General features: G+C 43.0%; 1 protein-coding gene across 1 annotated transcript in view; it reads left to right on the top strand.

Moving 5' to 3' along the window:
* The window catches only part of LOC149461843 (uncharacterized), a 91,771-nt gene continuing 76,641 nt past the window's right edge, over nucleotides 1-15,130 (top strand). The window contains exons 1-2 of the mRNA XM_089677718.1: nucleotides 1-962; nucleotides 12,278-12,988. Of these exons, the coding sequence (XP_089533844.1) occupies nucleotides 1-962; nucleotides 12,278-12,988 (1,673 nt within the window). The remainder of the gene's footprint in view (nucleotides 963-12,277; nucleotides 12,989-15,130) is intronic.

Below are 15,130 nucleotides of genomic sequence, written 5' to 3'. Positions count from 1 at the left end.
ATGAGGAAAACCTCCGAGGATTGTCTCACTTTGTCTCCAGACTGGAAAGTAGAAGATGAGGACATCACACAGTATAGTCCAGGAGAAAACCCGGCTCCCTCCAATGTCCATCCGGCACCACCCAGTGTAGATGGACCATCGGATTCTTCGTATCCTGAGGAACCTCAGACTGTGCAGGACTGGGCCGGCCTTCCAACAGGGAAGAGCTTCTCCTGTAATGAGTGCGGGAAGGGTTTCCATTATAAATACCATCTTAATGTGCATAAAAGATCTCACACGGGGGAGAAGCTGTTTTCCTGTCCTGAGTGCGGGAAATCTTTTTCTAATAAGTCATATCTTTACACACATCAAAGATGTCACATGGGGGAGAAGACATTTTCCTGTCCTGACTGTGGGAAATGTTTTCCTCAAAAGTCCAATCTTTACAGACATCAGAGATGTCACACTGGGGAGAAGCCGTATTCCTGTCCTGAGTGCGGGAAATATTTTTCACAGAAGTCTAATCTTTACACACATCAGACATCTCACACGGGGGAGAAGCTCTATTCTTGTCCTGAGTGTGGGAAATGTTTTTCACGGAAGTCCGATCTTTACATACATCAGACATCTCACACGGGGGAAAAGCCGTATTCCTGTCCTGAGTGTGGGAAATGTTTTTCACGGAAGTGCAATCTTTACACACATCAGAGATCTCACACGGGGGAGAAGCCGTATTCCTGTCCTGAGTGCGGGAAATGTTTTTCACAGAAGTCCGTTCTTTACACACATCAGAGATCTCACACGGGGGAGAAACCGTATTCCTGTCCCGAGTGCCGGAAATGTTTTTCACGGAAGTCCAATCTTTACACACACCAGAGATCTCACACACGGGAGAAGCCATATTCCTGTCCTGAGTGCGGGAAATGTTTTTCACAGAAATCCCATCTTATTGCACATCAGAGATGCCACACGGGGGAGAAGCCGCATTCCTGTCCTGAGTGCGGGAAATGTTTTTCAACGAAGTCCAATCTTTACAGACATCAGCGATCTCACACAGGGAAGAAGCCACTTTCCTGTCCTGAGTGAGGGAAGTGTTCCTCACTGAAGTCCTGTCTTCCCATACACCAGGGGTCCCACACAACCCTGGAGGTGTATTAGTGCCTTGAGTGCGGGAAATGTCTTCTAGATGAATGTTGCTGGACATCCCAGGTCTCATGTGGGGAAGAAGCACCCCCTGATATACACCTCAGATATACTCCATGGCTGATCTTCATCATGGAAGAAACAGTTGATAAGGAGATGAGAGGCCCCCAAAGACATGGATGAAGTGCAGTAAATGTCGGGGTGCAGAGTGGTCAGTAGATCCTGGAAATGAAGGACACAACTTCAGCCCTTCTTGGGTGTCGGAGTTGCGTTTCCTGATAATGATATAGCGGGTTACAGAGCTAGAAGCCGGGAGAGCCCAGATCTCGTTATCGGGGAACTTTACACAGACAACAAGAACTTCTGAAGTTGATGTCCTTCATTTCAAGGCTCTACAGAACAGTGTTGACCCCGAAGTGTCTCTCTGTCTTCAGTCCATCCTTCTCTCATCCCTCAACAGGAGGGAAGGAGAACTCCGCCCCAAACTAGGGGGGAACTTTCCTCTCATTATTTCCCTTGGCTTCTGTGTGGGTTTGGGTGGTTGGAGGAGTGCGGCATGAGAGGGAACACAGCTTGTTGTTCTATGTCTACATATGGGGTCTGGGTAGAGGGGATCCACCGGAAAATATTTCTACTCTTTGATTTTGTGCAAATCGTTTCTGTTTTCACTTTGAAGGGGGATATTATGTGTGGTTTGTAAAAGGGATTGGCCCAATAGATACCACCCCACTTAGAGAATAGATGAAGTAATATGACCAGCATTCATTCAGCCATGTCACATGTTGGTCTTTTTTTTTTATATTTATAAATATTTATTAGGTTTCAATCAGATATAATTAACAAGCATTTCTTCATAAAATAATCATTATATTCCTCTTAATTTATTTAATTCCCACAACCCAAATCCCTCCCAAGGCCCCTCCCCGCCCACACCTATCCCAGTGTCCCCCCTCCCCCCTCCATCCCACTCTGCCGTTTCTTTTCAAATCCAAAAGAGAGAGAAAAAAAAAAAAAATAGATATACATATAGCGCAATCCCTTTTTTTTTTTTTTCTAAGTCTCATTTCTAAAAATCATTATTCATCAAGAGTTCTTGTCTAAATACTTCCCATTTTCCCCACTTTTTATGATATATCTCCATCCCATCTATGTGTGTATAATAAAGTCTTTCCATCTCACATAACTGATTCATTCTGATCAACCAATCTTCTTCCGTCAGGACCTCCCTTTTTTTCCAGAACTTAGGAATCAAGCTTTTAGCTGCATTCAGAAAGTGCCAAATCCCTGAGTCCTTATATGATCTTACTGTGAGCTCAGATATATGAAGGAGGCATAACTCTGGGTCCAATCCAACATCGATCTTAGTAATTTTTCTCATTAAATGGACGATTTTCCCCCAAAACACCTGTATCTTTGAACATTCCCACCATATGTGATATAGTGTACCTACTTCACCACAGCCTCTCCAACATAATGGGGAGTTCTCCCTACTCATCTTGTGCTCCACACTCGGTGCAATGTGCCATCTAACTAAACACTTATAATTTAGTTCCACTTCTCTCATACTAATATTTTCGTGGATTAATCTAAGCATATTCCTCTGTTGCTCCTCACTGATCTCCCTCCCCATATCTTTTCCCCATTTCTCTATATAAATTAATTTTGTGTCAGTGTCTAGTGCCGTTAAGATTCTATATATTTTAGCAACCCCATGTCTCCCATCTCCCCGTGTGTCTAACAGACTTTCAAATAGATTCCAACCCTTTTTTGTTCTCACCGGTTTTGGGAGGCTCTCAAAAAAATGTCTTAATTGGTGGTATCGAACCTCGTCCATTCTACTAAAAACCTCTCCCTTTAATTTCACCATCTCTCTATAAGATCTTAATTCCTCCCCCACCATTATATCTCTCAATTGCGCATCCTGTTTAATAATCCAATTCCCCGTGATATCTTCCTTCCCCGGTGCAAAGTAATCTGTATTTTTAAGTGGCATTAACTGTGAGTTAAAAACCCAACCCCTTTGTCTGTGTAACATCTGCCAAACTTTTAAAACAATAGAAGTGTATGTACTTGTGTTAACATCTAGTCCACGGTAAGGTGTAGGTAACCATATAATTCTATTCAGATTGGACCCGCTCAGTATATTTTCAATTTTGACCCAACTTTTCCCCGGGTTATGAGTCCAGTCAAAGATTCTCGCGATCAAGGTCGCTTTATAATATCTCTTAAAATCTGGGAACCCCAAACCTCCTCTCTCTTTAATTCTAGTCAGCGTTTCATAACATATCCTCGGTTTTTTTTTCCTCCATATATATCCCAAGAGTATTTTCCTTAGTGTCCTAAAAAAGACCTCTGGAAGTTTAATTGGGATCATTTGAAACTTGTATAGGACTTTGGGCAAAATTATCATTTTTATCAGGTTTATACGGCCCATCCAAGATGGATTTCCAGTTCCCAACCTCTTCAATTCCTCTTTTAACTCATTTAAAAGTGAGATGTAATTAATCTTATACATATTATTAGTTGAGGCAGACAATTTTACCCCTAGGTACTTTAGTTCTTTCTCTCTCCACACAAAGGGGAATTCTTCTTGTATTTTTTCTTTTTCACTATTTTTAAGATTTATATTTAAAATTTCTGATTTTGTTGGATTAATTTTTAAGTTTGATATTTCCCCATACTCTTTCAGTGTTTTCATTAAGTTTGGTAGAGAAATACGAGGGTTTCCAACGAAAAACAATAAGTCGTCCGCATAGGCCGCTACCTTATGTTCTCTATCACCTATCTTTATTCCTTTTATATTGATGTTCTTTCTTATCATTGACAACAATGGCTCCAGGGACAAAACGAACAATAGTGGAGATAGGGGGCATCCCTGTCTAGTTCCATTTGACATCCTAAAGAGCTCCGATCTTCCTCCATTTACCAAGACAGTGGCTGTGGGGCTTTTATATAGATTACCAATCCACTTCCTAATTCTGTCCCCCAGCCCCAACTCCACCAAGGTGTCCATCATAAAGCTCCAATTCACTCTATCAAATGCTTTTTCTGCATCAATTGACAATAATATTACTGGGGTCTTCTCTTTTTTCCCCTCTTGTATAAGCAATAATGATCTTAATCCGTTGTCTCTACCCTCCCTTCCCGGGACAAATCCCACCTGATCCCCGTGTATCCATTCTGGCAACAAGACCTTAAGCCTGTTTGCCAGAACTTTCGCAAACAGTTTTGTGTCTACATTCAGCAGCGCAATGGGTCTATAGCTTGCACACTGAGAAGGGTCTTTATCTTCCTTGTGGATTAAGACTATGTTGGCCTGTAAGGACTCTCCCCTAATTTCCAACTTATCTCCAAGGGCGTTCATATAGGTCTTCAATCTAGGTATTAATAACTCTTTATATTTTTTATAATATTTTACAGTAAACCCATCTGGGCCCGGACTTTTCCCCACCACTGTATCCTTCAATGCTATTTCTATTTCTTCTGACGTGATTTCTGAATCCAAAGAATTCAGTTGAATTTTGCTTAATTTTGGTAGACCTGCATTTTTTAGAAATATACTTCTTTTTTCTTTATTTACTGTATCAATGTTATTGGGGGTGTCCTGGGGTATTATGTTGTATAATTCACTATAATAATCTTTAAATACTCTAGCGATTCTTTTAGTTGAGTGGACCATTTCGCCCTTGGAGTTTCTTATTTTTTCTATATAATTCCTATTTTTCTTTTCTCTCAATGCCCTCATTAGGTGTTTTCCCGGTCTATCTCCCCATCTATACCTTTCGCTTGTTAATTTATTAAAGACTCTTCTTTTTTCTTCCTCCATTATCCTCTCTAATTCATCTTTCTTTTTTGTTATCTTCTGCCTTATTTCTTTCAAGATGTTCCTTTTGTGGGCCTGTTCCAGATCAGCTATTTCATTTAAAAGTCTATTGATCTTTTCTCTCCTTTCTCTTTTCTTTTTTGCCCCTATTGCGATAAGTAGTCCTCTGATATAGGCTTTATGAGCTTCCCACAATGTTGCAACCGAAACTTCCTCAGTGTCATTCTCTTCAAAATATCTTTCAATTTCTGTTTTAATCTTTTGGTTGACCTCCTCGTCCAATAAAAGTGCTTCATTCATCCGCCACATAAAACCACCTTTGTCTTCACTACCCCATCTTAACTTCATTGCAACCGGAGAGTGGTCTGAAATAGAACTCCCTCCAATCATAACCTCTGCCACAGAGTCTATAAATTGATGTTCTACCAATACATAATCCAATCTGGAGTAAGTCTCGTGAACATGTGAGTAAAATGTGTAATCTCTATCCTTCATATGCCTAATTCTCCATATATCCACCAGCTGACACTCATTTAATGATTTCTTTAATAATCTCAGGGACCTCTATTCCTCTTTCCTCACTTGGGAGGTAGAATCCAGCCGTGGATCCATACAAAGGTTAAAATCCCCCGCTACTATCAATCGACCTCTTTTAAAATCCATCAGCCTCTGCAATACTTCCCTTAGGAATATCTCTGGTTTCTTATTTGGGCAATATATACTAGCCACTGTACAATCAATATCCTGCAACTTACCCCTTAGGAACAAAAACCTACCCTCTGGGTCTGTTATTCTCTTCTCCACATCAAACCTAATATTTTTTGCAAACCCTATAGCTACCCCTTTTGCTCTTCTAATTGGTGAGTCCGCATAATACCATGTCGGAAAATATCTTGAGCGCAGCCCAATCTTAGATTCCAAATCCAAATGTGTCTCCTGCAAAAAAACCACTGAGGCTGTCCTGTGTTGTAACTCCTTCAATAATCTAAATCTCTTTCCGGGGCAGCTTAGTCCCTTTACATTAAAGGTTACAAACTGAACTTCTTCCATGTTGGCCTCCTCTTTCTTTTCTCTCTCTTTCCTCTACCCGTTCTCTTGCCCTTACCCCTCCTATGCAGAGTATTACCCATCCATCTCCCCCCACTCCCCATCTCCCCCGCCCTCCTCCCCCCCACATCCCACCCCCCCCCTCCCCCCCTCCTCCAGGCCTCCTCTGCCTATGGATCTTTATCCACCTTAGATCCCTACCTCAGGGGTTCAACTCCTCCCATGACCGCACACCCCCCCCCTCCTCCCCCGTGTCCCTTTATCCATTGCTTCTCTATTTCTTTTTCTAACCGGCTGCCAATTTTCTTCCTCCAGATTATATACCTCTCCCTCCTCCCCTTCCCAACCCGGGATCTCTAGTTTCTGTATGTCAAATTTATCACAGAAATCCCCCACATCTTCTGGGAACCTCAGGACCGCTGTAATTCCTTCCCTCCATCCAATTAAACCCGCTGTACGACCCCATCTATAGTTCACATTATGCTTTTTCAATACTTCCAATAGGGGTTTCAATAATCTCTTTTTCCGCAAAGTCTCTGCTGTTAAGTCCGCAAAAATTTGGATGTTTTTCCCTTCATATACAATACTTGTTCTTCCTTTCACCTTTTTCCATATCTCTTCTTTATCACCGTGACTATGAAATTTAACAATTATGTCTCTTGGTTTCTCTACTCCTTTTTCTCGTTGAGACCTTCCTATCCTATATACTTCATCCAATTTACATATCGCCATGTCCTGATTATCCATTATGAAGGTCAAAATTTTGCCAATTAACTCTTTTAAATCTTCCCCCATGGACAGCTCTGGGACACCTCTCACTCTTAGATTGTTCATCCTTGCTCTGTTTTCTTGTTGTTCCATCATATAAAGCAGTCTTTTTAGGTCCTTTCTATTATCTATTATCCCTTTTTTCAAGTTTGGGATAATTTGGGCATGCTTTTGAACTTTCTCCTCCGTTTCCTCCACCCTAGTTAACAATTGCTCCAGATCTTCCCGAATTATGCCCATCTCCTGCTTTATTGATATTTCCAGACCTTTAAACATCTCCGCCATTTCCTTTTTATTTGGTATTTGAAGATCCCTTTCAAGTTCTCTCGTCTCAATGCCTTCCATTGATTGTTGGCTGTTATACACCGGACCCAGGGAAAGTCTCGGGCTGTTATCCAGGCTTATTTCCAGTTCACTCTTTTCACTGATTCCCTGGGATCTATCTGGCGTGAGATTTCCCTGTGTCGTAAATTTTTTAATCGTGCCAGATTGGGGGTTCCTAGACCCAACCCCTTTGGTGTTTTTACCTTTCATAATTATTTTGAAGTTTTATCCCTCCTCCTTTCCTTATAATCTGTCGGATCTTTGAACCCACCCTAGAACTCTCCGAATTCAAAGTCCAAATTCCTTAAACAGCAGATGCAGAGCAAGGGAGAGAGGAAAAAAAAAAAAAAAAAAAACTAACACTCTGCAGTGGAACTACTGTTATCACTCACCCTCCAAGTTGTAATGTACTTCAGGGTGCGAGTCTCTTCTGTGGCGATCTTCTCCTGGGGGGTTACTCTTTGTGATGTTAACTTCTTCTTCTAGGAACAATATGCGATTTCCCAATGGTGTGGAAATAAAGGCTAGAGATGTATCTATAGTTGCATAAAGATAGTATAATTTGTTAACAGGGTGGAATAATTATATGAGGTAATATGGAGGTATGGAGGAGGGAGGTAAGGAGTATAATATTATAGTTCGATGATATATATAATCTCACGGAAACAGTGGCAGTACTGAGGCAGTATATCTGTGTTCCACCCTCGGGGTACCCGATCACGGGTTTCTCTCCTCACTGGGCTAACTGGGCTTCTCCACTCTTAATGTGTCTGTCTCCCAGGGTATAAGCCAGGTGAACGGCGTCTCTCTCGTGTGGCTGCACCGTCCTAGCCGTCTCCTGACAGCCGCACTCCTCGTCGCTCCGTCACCGCCAATAACCCCAGGGGAGCAGGAGCCTTTTCCAAAGCCTCTATGGGAAGCCTGGGGATTCACTGAGTCCAAGGGAAACTGGTATGGGGTGCTAGGGATGCACTTACCCAGACCACCGCGGGGCCTTCCGATCGACAGCCGGCTTTGTTCCGGCCTTCGGCTTCCCGAAACGCCAGCCGGCCGGCAACTCTGTCTCCCAGTGATCCTCCGCGGCAGCACACGTGACTGCTGTCTCCCGGCAACCGCTCTCCTTCTCTCGCCACTACCGCGAGATGATCCCCGGGGAAGCGGACGCTTACTGTCACAGTCCAGGCTCGGCTCCCCACAGTCTCCAAAAAGCTTCCTCAACCAGGCAGGTGGGTCCACATATCTCCGGGGCAGCCAGTCCACAAACAGGGACACTTGAGGAGGAGATAGTCGAGGGAGGTTAACGGAGAGTGTTCACTCTACACTCTCCATTGCCGCCATGATCGGGCTCCACCCCCCTCCCCAAAATCCTGATTAGATTCGTAATAAAAAGGATGTTAACAAAATACATATGGAAAAATAAAAAACCTAGAATATCATATGACTTGTTAAGTAGAAAAAAGGAAAAGGGAGGTTTGGGAGTGCCAGATATTAAGAGGTATTATAGAGCAGCAGTCCTAGCAAGAATGTATGATTGGACACATAACCAAGAGGGGAAAAGGTGGGTTCAGATTGAGAATGAACTAAGTGGAGGTACCTTGAGTAGAGTTATATGGGCACCAGCACAATATAGAGGGTTAAAAGATACCACGAGTGTTTTTACATTAAATGTTTTAAAGGTTTGGGATAAATTGCACAAACTTATGAAATGGGATTTTAATTCACAATTAATATCACTGAGGAACACGGATTATTTCCCTCCAGGTAAGGAGGAGAGCACAGGAAAATGGTTTAAAAAAGAAGATATCCAATTGAGAGATATTATGGAAGGACAGGAATTGAGAACACTTAAGGATTTGAAAAAAGATAAAAGGGAACTCTTCATTAAAATAGATGAGTGGAGATATCACCAATTAAAACACTTTGTCAGAAACCTTCCAAACCGATGAGATTGAGAAAGGATTGGAATCTGTTTGAGAGGTTGTTGGAAACACGAGGTGACGGGAGGCGGGGTACGGCAAAAATTTATAAGATTCTCACTGAGTTAGACACTTGCACAAACCCAATGTATATAGAAAAATGGGAAAGAGATTTGGGAATAGAGATAGATGAAGATAAACAAAGGAAAATATATAGATTAATACACGAGAATATAAGTATGAGAGAGGTGGAGGTAAATTATAAGTGTTTAACGAGATAGCACATTACACCGAAGGTTGAGTATAAGATATGTGGGGAAAATACAGTACAGTGCTGGAGGGGATGTGGAAAGATAGGCACGTCATATCATATATGGTGGGAGTGCCCAAAGATCCAAGGTTTCTGGGAGATAATTGTCCAACTAATTGAGAATATCTCTGGGATAAAGATAGGACTGGACCCAGAAGTGTCTACTACATAGTACAGAGCTATCAGTAAATAAATACAAGGACTCGGGTATATGGTGCTACCTGAATGCGGCAAAGGGTCTGGTACCTAAGTTCTGGCATAGACCAGAGGTGCCGAAGATAGAGGATTGGGTGGAGAGAACAAATCAGATATGTAGGATGGAGAGATTGTATTATATGCAAGAAGACAGGATGGGGTTGTTCTCTAAGAGGTGGAGAAAATGGGAAGAATTTATGGTGAAATATATGAAGTAGTAGTGTGAGAGAGGTGGAAGTAATTATATATTCTATATCCTCGTTGGGAAAAGAGGGAATAGAACAATGCAGAGTGGGTGGGTTTATATGGGGGGAGGGGGGTTTTATTTAGGGAGGAGGGGAAATTAGATAGAGGGGGGAGGTAAATGGGAATAAAGATAGTAAGAAATGTTATTAATGATATGGAAATGGTTTTTGTATGAGAATAATTATGAAATATGTATTATATATGGAGAATAAATAAATATTTAAATTAAAAAAAAAACAATTCTCCCAGGGTACCTTGCTCTGTGGTCTGCTGGCTGTGCCGGGTGGAGGGATATGTCTGTAGTGTCTCAGACCCAAGTCACTGAGTGCAGTCTCAGGAGATGGGAGGCAGCGGTGTGGGATCTCTGCAACTTGTCTACAGTAAACATTTCATCTTCCACTGATTACTGAATACAATATTATGAGTCCTGACCCTTTATTATATGATTTTATTGTACATTATGTAGTCCTCACTCTTACATTATCTCACTTGTAAATGGCGCCATTTTGAAATTTGAAAAGTATCTGACCACACCAATGCTTGCCAGGGCAGAGGAAACATCCAGGGTCTAATAGACCCCAGATCTCTCCATAAAGAGTACCTGTCACTGTCTATTGCTGTCACAAAGGATGTTTACATTCCTAGTGTCAGCAATAAAGTGATTCAAAATTAAAGAAATAGGTTAAAAATTAGGAAACAAAATGTAAAGTGCCCGTCCCACCGTTCTTGTGTGCAAAGGCAAACCCAGGCATCAGTCCTGCATTGGTACGTATACAGAGATTGTCCCACACTTGAGGTATTGCCGCAATCATCAGAGGGAGAGAAATAATTCCATCACCTGTCCTCCTCTGTAACTCCAAACTGGTAACCTGGAAAGGCTTTTAAAGCAGCGTCTTTGATATGTTTTATGCTTCTAAGTAATTTCACAGCAAAAAATACTGATTTTTACTTCAAAAAGGCCTGGCCTTCAAATGGACAATCATGACCCTTACACTTTATACTCTGTGTTATACATTACATACTCCTGACCCCTGCACTATATACTCTATGTTGTACATTACATACTCCTGACCCCTGCACTATATACTCTATATTGTACATTACATACTCCTGACCCCTGCACTATATACTCTATGTTGTACATTACATACTCCTGACCCCTGCACTATATACTCTATGTTGTACATTACATACTCCTGACCCCTGCACTATATACTCTGTTGTACATTACATACTCCTGACCCCTGCACTATATACTCTATGTTGTACATTACATACTCCTGACCCCTGCACTATATACTCTATGTTGTACATTACATACTCCTGACCTCTGCACTATATACTCTATGTTGTACATTACATACTCCTGACTCCAGCACTATATACTCTATGTTGTACATTACATACTCCTGACCCCAGCACTATATACTCTATGTTGTACATTCCATAGTCCTGACTTCTGCACTATATACTCTATGTTGTACATTACATACTCCTGACCCCTGCACTATATACTCTATGTTGTACATTACATACTCCTGACCCCTGCACTATATACTCTATGTTGTACATTGCATACTCCTGACCCCTGCACTATATACTCTATGTTGTACATTACATACTCCTGACCCCTGCATTATATACTCTATGTTGTAAATTCCATAGTCCTGACTTCTGCTCACCCCCCTCCCCCCACTGCTATATATACACATAATATGGATTCTCTTTTGTTCCCCCCATTTCCTCCCAGCTGGACATTTTATATCGGATGATGTGATTGGAGCACAGACTTTTACATGGTGATAATAATGTGATAACATCCTCCAACTTTGGACCCTTAAACAGAAAGTGATAATGAGGGAGGAGTCAATACCCCAATGATGGTGGTCTTCAGGATCAGTCCAGTCTTCATCTTGGTTGTTCTCCCCCCATCCTCACTCTCTGACCTCTGGTGGGGCTCAGCCCCGCTGTTCTTCATGACTAAATCATGGACTAAATAAGGAAGTGCAGTACTTCTTGTGTTGGGAAGATGGCGATGAGTGATAGAGGGGGTGGGGCCCCTCGTCCTATAATCCCCTCATCACTGTCCCTCCTATAAAAGACAGTTCTGGTTGTTTCCTCACTCTCTGACTAAGGTCCATGAATAAAGAAATGACCTGGTAGGAGATCAGAGGAGCCATTTCCTAGTTCCTTGAGGGTGGAATTGTAAGCTCCTCAGAGCCCAAGCCGCCTGATGTGGGCGGAGTCCTGGTTTGGGGGAACCAATCCGCTCCTGTGTAGTAATCCTCTTTGTCTTTGTATTTTAGTCCATGGCCGGGAGATGAGGAAAACCTCCGAGGATTGTCTCACTTTGTCTCCAGACTGGAAAGTAGAAGATGAGGACATCACACAGTATAGTCCAGGAGAAAACCCGGCTCCCTCCAATGTCCATCCGGCACCACCCAGTGTAGATGGACCATCGGATTCCTCGTATCCTAAGGAACCTCAGACTGTGCGGGACCGGGCCGGCCTTCCAACAGGGAAGAGGTTCTCCTGTACTGAGTGTGGGAAATGTTTCCGTTATAAATCCAATCTTAATAGGCATAAAAGATGTCACACAGGTGAGAAGCCATATTCCTGTGCTGAGTGCGGGAAATGTTTTGTATTAAAATCACATCTTGTCACACATCAAAGGCTGCACACAGGAGAAAAAATATATTCCTGTCATGAGTGCGGGAAATGTTTTTCACAGAAGCCCAATCTTTACACACATCAGAGATCTCACACGGGGGAAAAGCCATATTCCTGTCCTGAGTGTGGGAAATGTTTTTCACAAAAATCCAGTCTTTACAGACATCAGAGATCTCACACGGGGGAGAAGCCGTATTCCTGTCCTCAGTGCTGGAAATGCTTTTCAGAGAAGTCCATTCTTTCCAGACATCAGAGATCTCACACGGGTGAAAAGCCATTTTCCTGTCCTGAGTGCGGGAAATGTTTTACACAGAAGTCTAATCTTTATGTACATCAGAGATCTCACACAGGGGAGAAGCCGTATTCCTGTCCTGAGTGTGGGAAATGTTTTTCAGACAAGTCTAGTCTTTACAAACATCAGAGATCTCACATGGGGGATAAGCCGTATTCCTGTCCTGAGTGCGGGAAATGTTTTTTAGTGAAGTCTCATCTTTACAGCCATCAGAAATTTCACACGGGGGAGAAGCCATATTCCTGTCCTGAGTGCGGGAAATGTTTTTCAGAGAAGTCCAATCTTTCCAAACATCAGAGATCTCACATGGGGGAGAAGCCACTTTCCTGTTCTCAGTGTGGGAAATGTTTTTCACAGAAGTCTGATCTGTACACACATCAGAGATCTCACATGGGGGAAAAGCTGTATTCCTGTCCTGTGTGCAGTAAATGTTTCATACATAAATCAGCACTTGTTACACATCAGAGATCTCACACGGGGGAGAAGCCGTATTCCTATCCTGAGTTTGGGAAATGTTTTTCAAGGAGCTTCAATCTTTCCAGGCATAAGAAATCTCACACGGGGGAGAAGCCACTTTCCTGTCCTGAGTGAGGGAAATGTTCCTCACTGAAGTCCTGTCTTCCTGTACATCAGGGGTCCCACACAACCCTGGAGGTATATTAGTGCCTTGAGTGCGGGAAATGTCTTCTAGATGAATGTTGCTGGACATCCCAGCTCTCATGTGGGGAAGAAGCACACCCTGATATACACCTCAGATATACTCCATGGCTGATCTTCATCATGGAAGGAACAGTTGATAAGGAGATCAGAGGCCCCCAAAGACATGGATGAAGTGTGGGACCGGGTTGGCTATTGATGGCAGGAGAAGAATAACAATGGAGTCCTGCCCTGTGATTGGCTGAGTCTATAAATTGTTGAATGAATGGACCGGCATTCACCCAGACGTGACCAGTTTGGTCCATACTTAAAGGAGAAGTTCCCCTTTTTGGGCAGAATTTCCCTCCCATAATACACAGAAGCGTTCTCTGATGCCGTCTCTGGCCCGGCCGTCCCGATGGGCTTTCCTCTCCCCTCATCCACAGGACCATCACTTGTCTGTCAGTTTATTGGATCGTTGGAACGGATTTTCAGATTGCATCATTTCCTGTCCATGATATCTCAGCATTCACTTCCTGTAGGCCACTTCCCAGAAGCCTTCACTTCCTTGTTGCATCACAGAAGGGGGTGTGACAGGGCGTGTTCACCGCTCTGGACCACACCTCCCTCATTATAATACCTTCCTATACAATCTGATTGGACAATCTCCTCTAGATCTCCCACCAGGTATGTAGTACAAGGGCAGACAAAGTCCAGGGTATGGAATGTGTGACCATTTATATTGGGAACTTGTGAGGCCTGGGGGCTGCAAAGGCATTAAGATGTACCAAGGGTTCCGGGGAGAGCGCAGATTAGGAACGTTTGTAACCGTTTTAGGATCACCCAAAAGAGGACAGAGAGGCAAGTGAGGGGATATGAAGCTGCTGGAATATTTATCAGAGTTCCTGGTGCAGAGTGTGTGACCCATCAAGAGGCTGATAGACGTAGGTCTGGATTTAGGAGGACTCCATGGGAGTGAATGGTGAGAAGTTTGAGAACAGAGAAATGCTTCTAAGTCACCCATAAGGAGCCATGTATTGAGGTGTAAAGGGGGGTTAGTGGGGTAATCTGGGCACCAAGAAATATTTAGTAACATTTGGAACACCCAAACCTCCTTGTTCCTTATGTATAAACATAGCATGTCTTGGGATTCGTGGCCCTTTGGCTGCTCAGTGGAATCACAAGACCTGATTTAAAAAGATTTCAGAGTATAGGAGGAGATGGGGATCGGTGGGGGTGGGGATGGGGAAGAGTACAGGACAAGTAAAGGAGTTTTGGTAAAATTGCCACTTTTCCATCACTGATCCTCCCTATCCAGGAGAGGGGAAGATGAGTCCAGGACAGAAGTAGGACTCTCAAGTATTTGAAAGTGGGGATGTAGTTGGCCTCATGGAGTGTGTTGTACGAGCGAGGGAGATGAATGCCCAAATAATCCAGGTAGGAGGTGGGCCAAGGAATCTATCATTCTGTTTTACAGAGGAAAGGGAAATGTATGGAGTACAGAGAATAGGACTGGCAGGGAGGTGTTGGGTTGGAGAAAGTAAGTAAAAGATCATCAGCAAACAATCTGACTTTACCCAGTTCAGGACCGACCTCCACACTTATACTGCGGCAGGGCAGCCCCTCTGTTCCAGATCACATACAGTACATGTACACGTGTGAGCCCACCACCCTGACTGTGCTGTCATTCAGTACACCACAAGCCGATTATCAGGTCCAGGCCAATGATTTCTGGCCTGGACCTGCTGATCACCTGGACCTGCTGATCACCTGGACAGAAT

Source organism: Staurois parvus, unplaced genomic scaffold, assembly GCF_062004578.1.
Source record: "Staurois parvus isolate SC_StPar_1 unplaced genomic scaffold, SC_StPar_1.0 ptg000191l, whole genome shotgun sequence".
NCBI classification, from domain to species: domain Eukaryota; kingdom Metazoa; phylum Chordata; class Amphibia; order Anura; family Ranidae; genus Staurois; species Staurois parvus.
The sequence above is the reverse complement of the archived record's forward strand: the minus strand, read 5'-3'. Positions and strand labels throughout refer to the sequence as shown.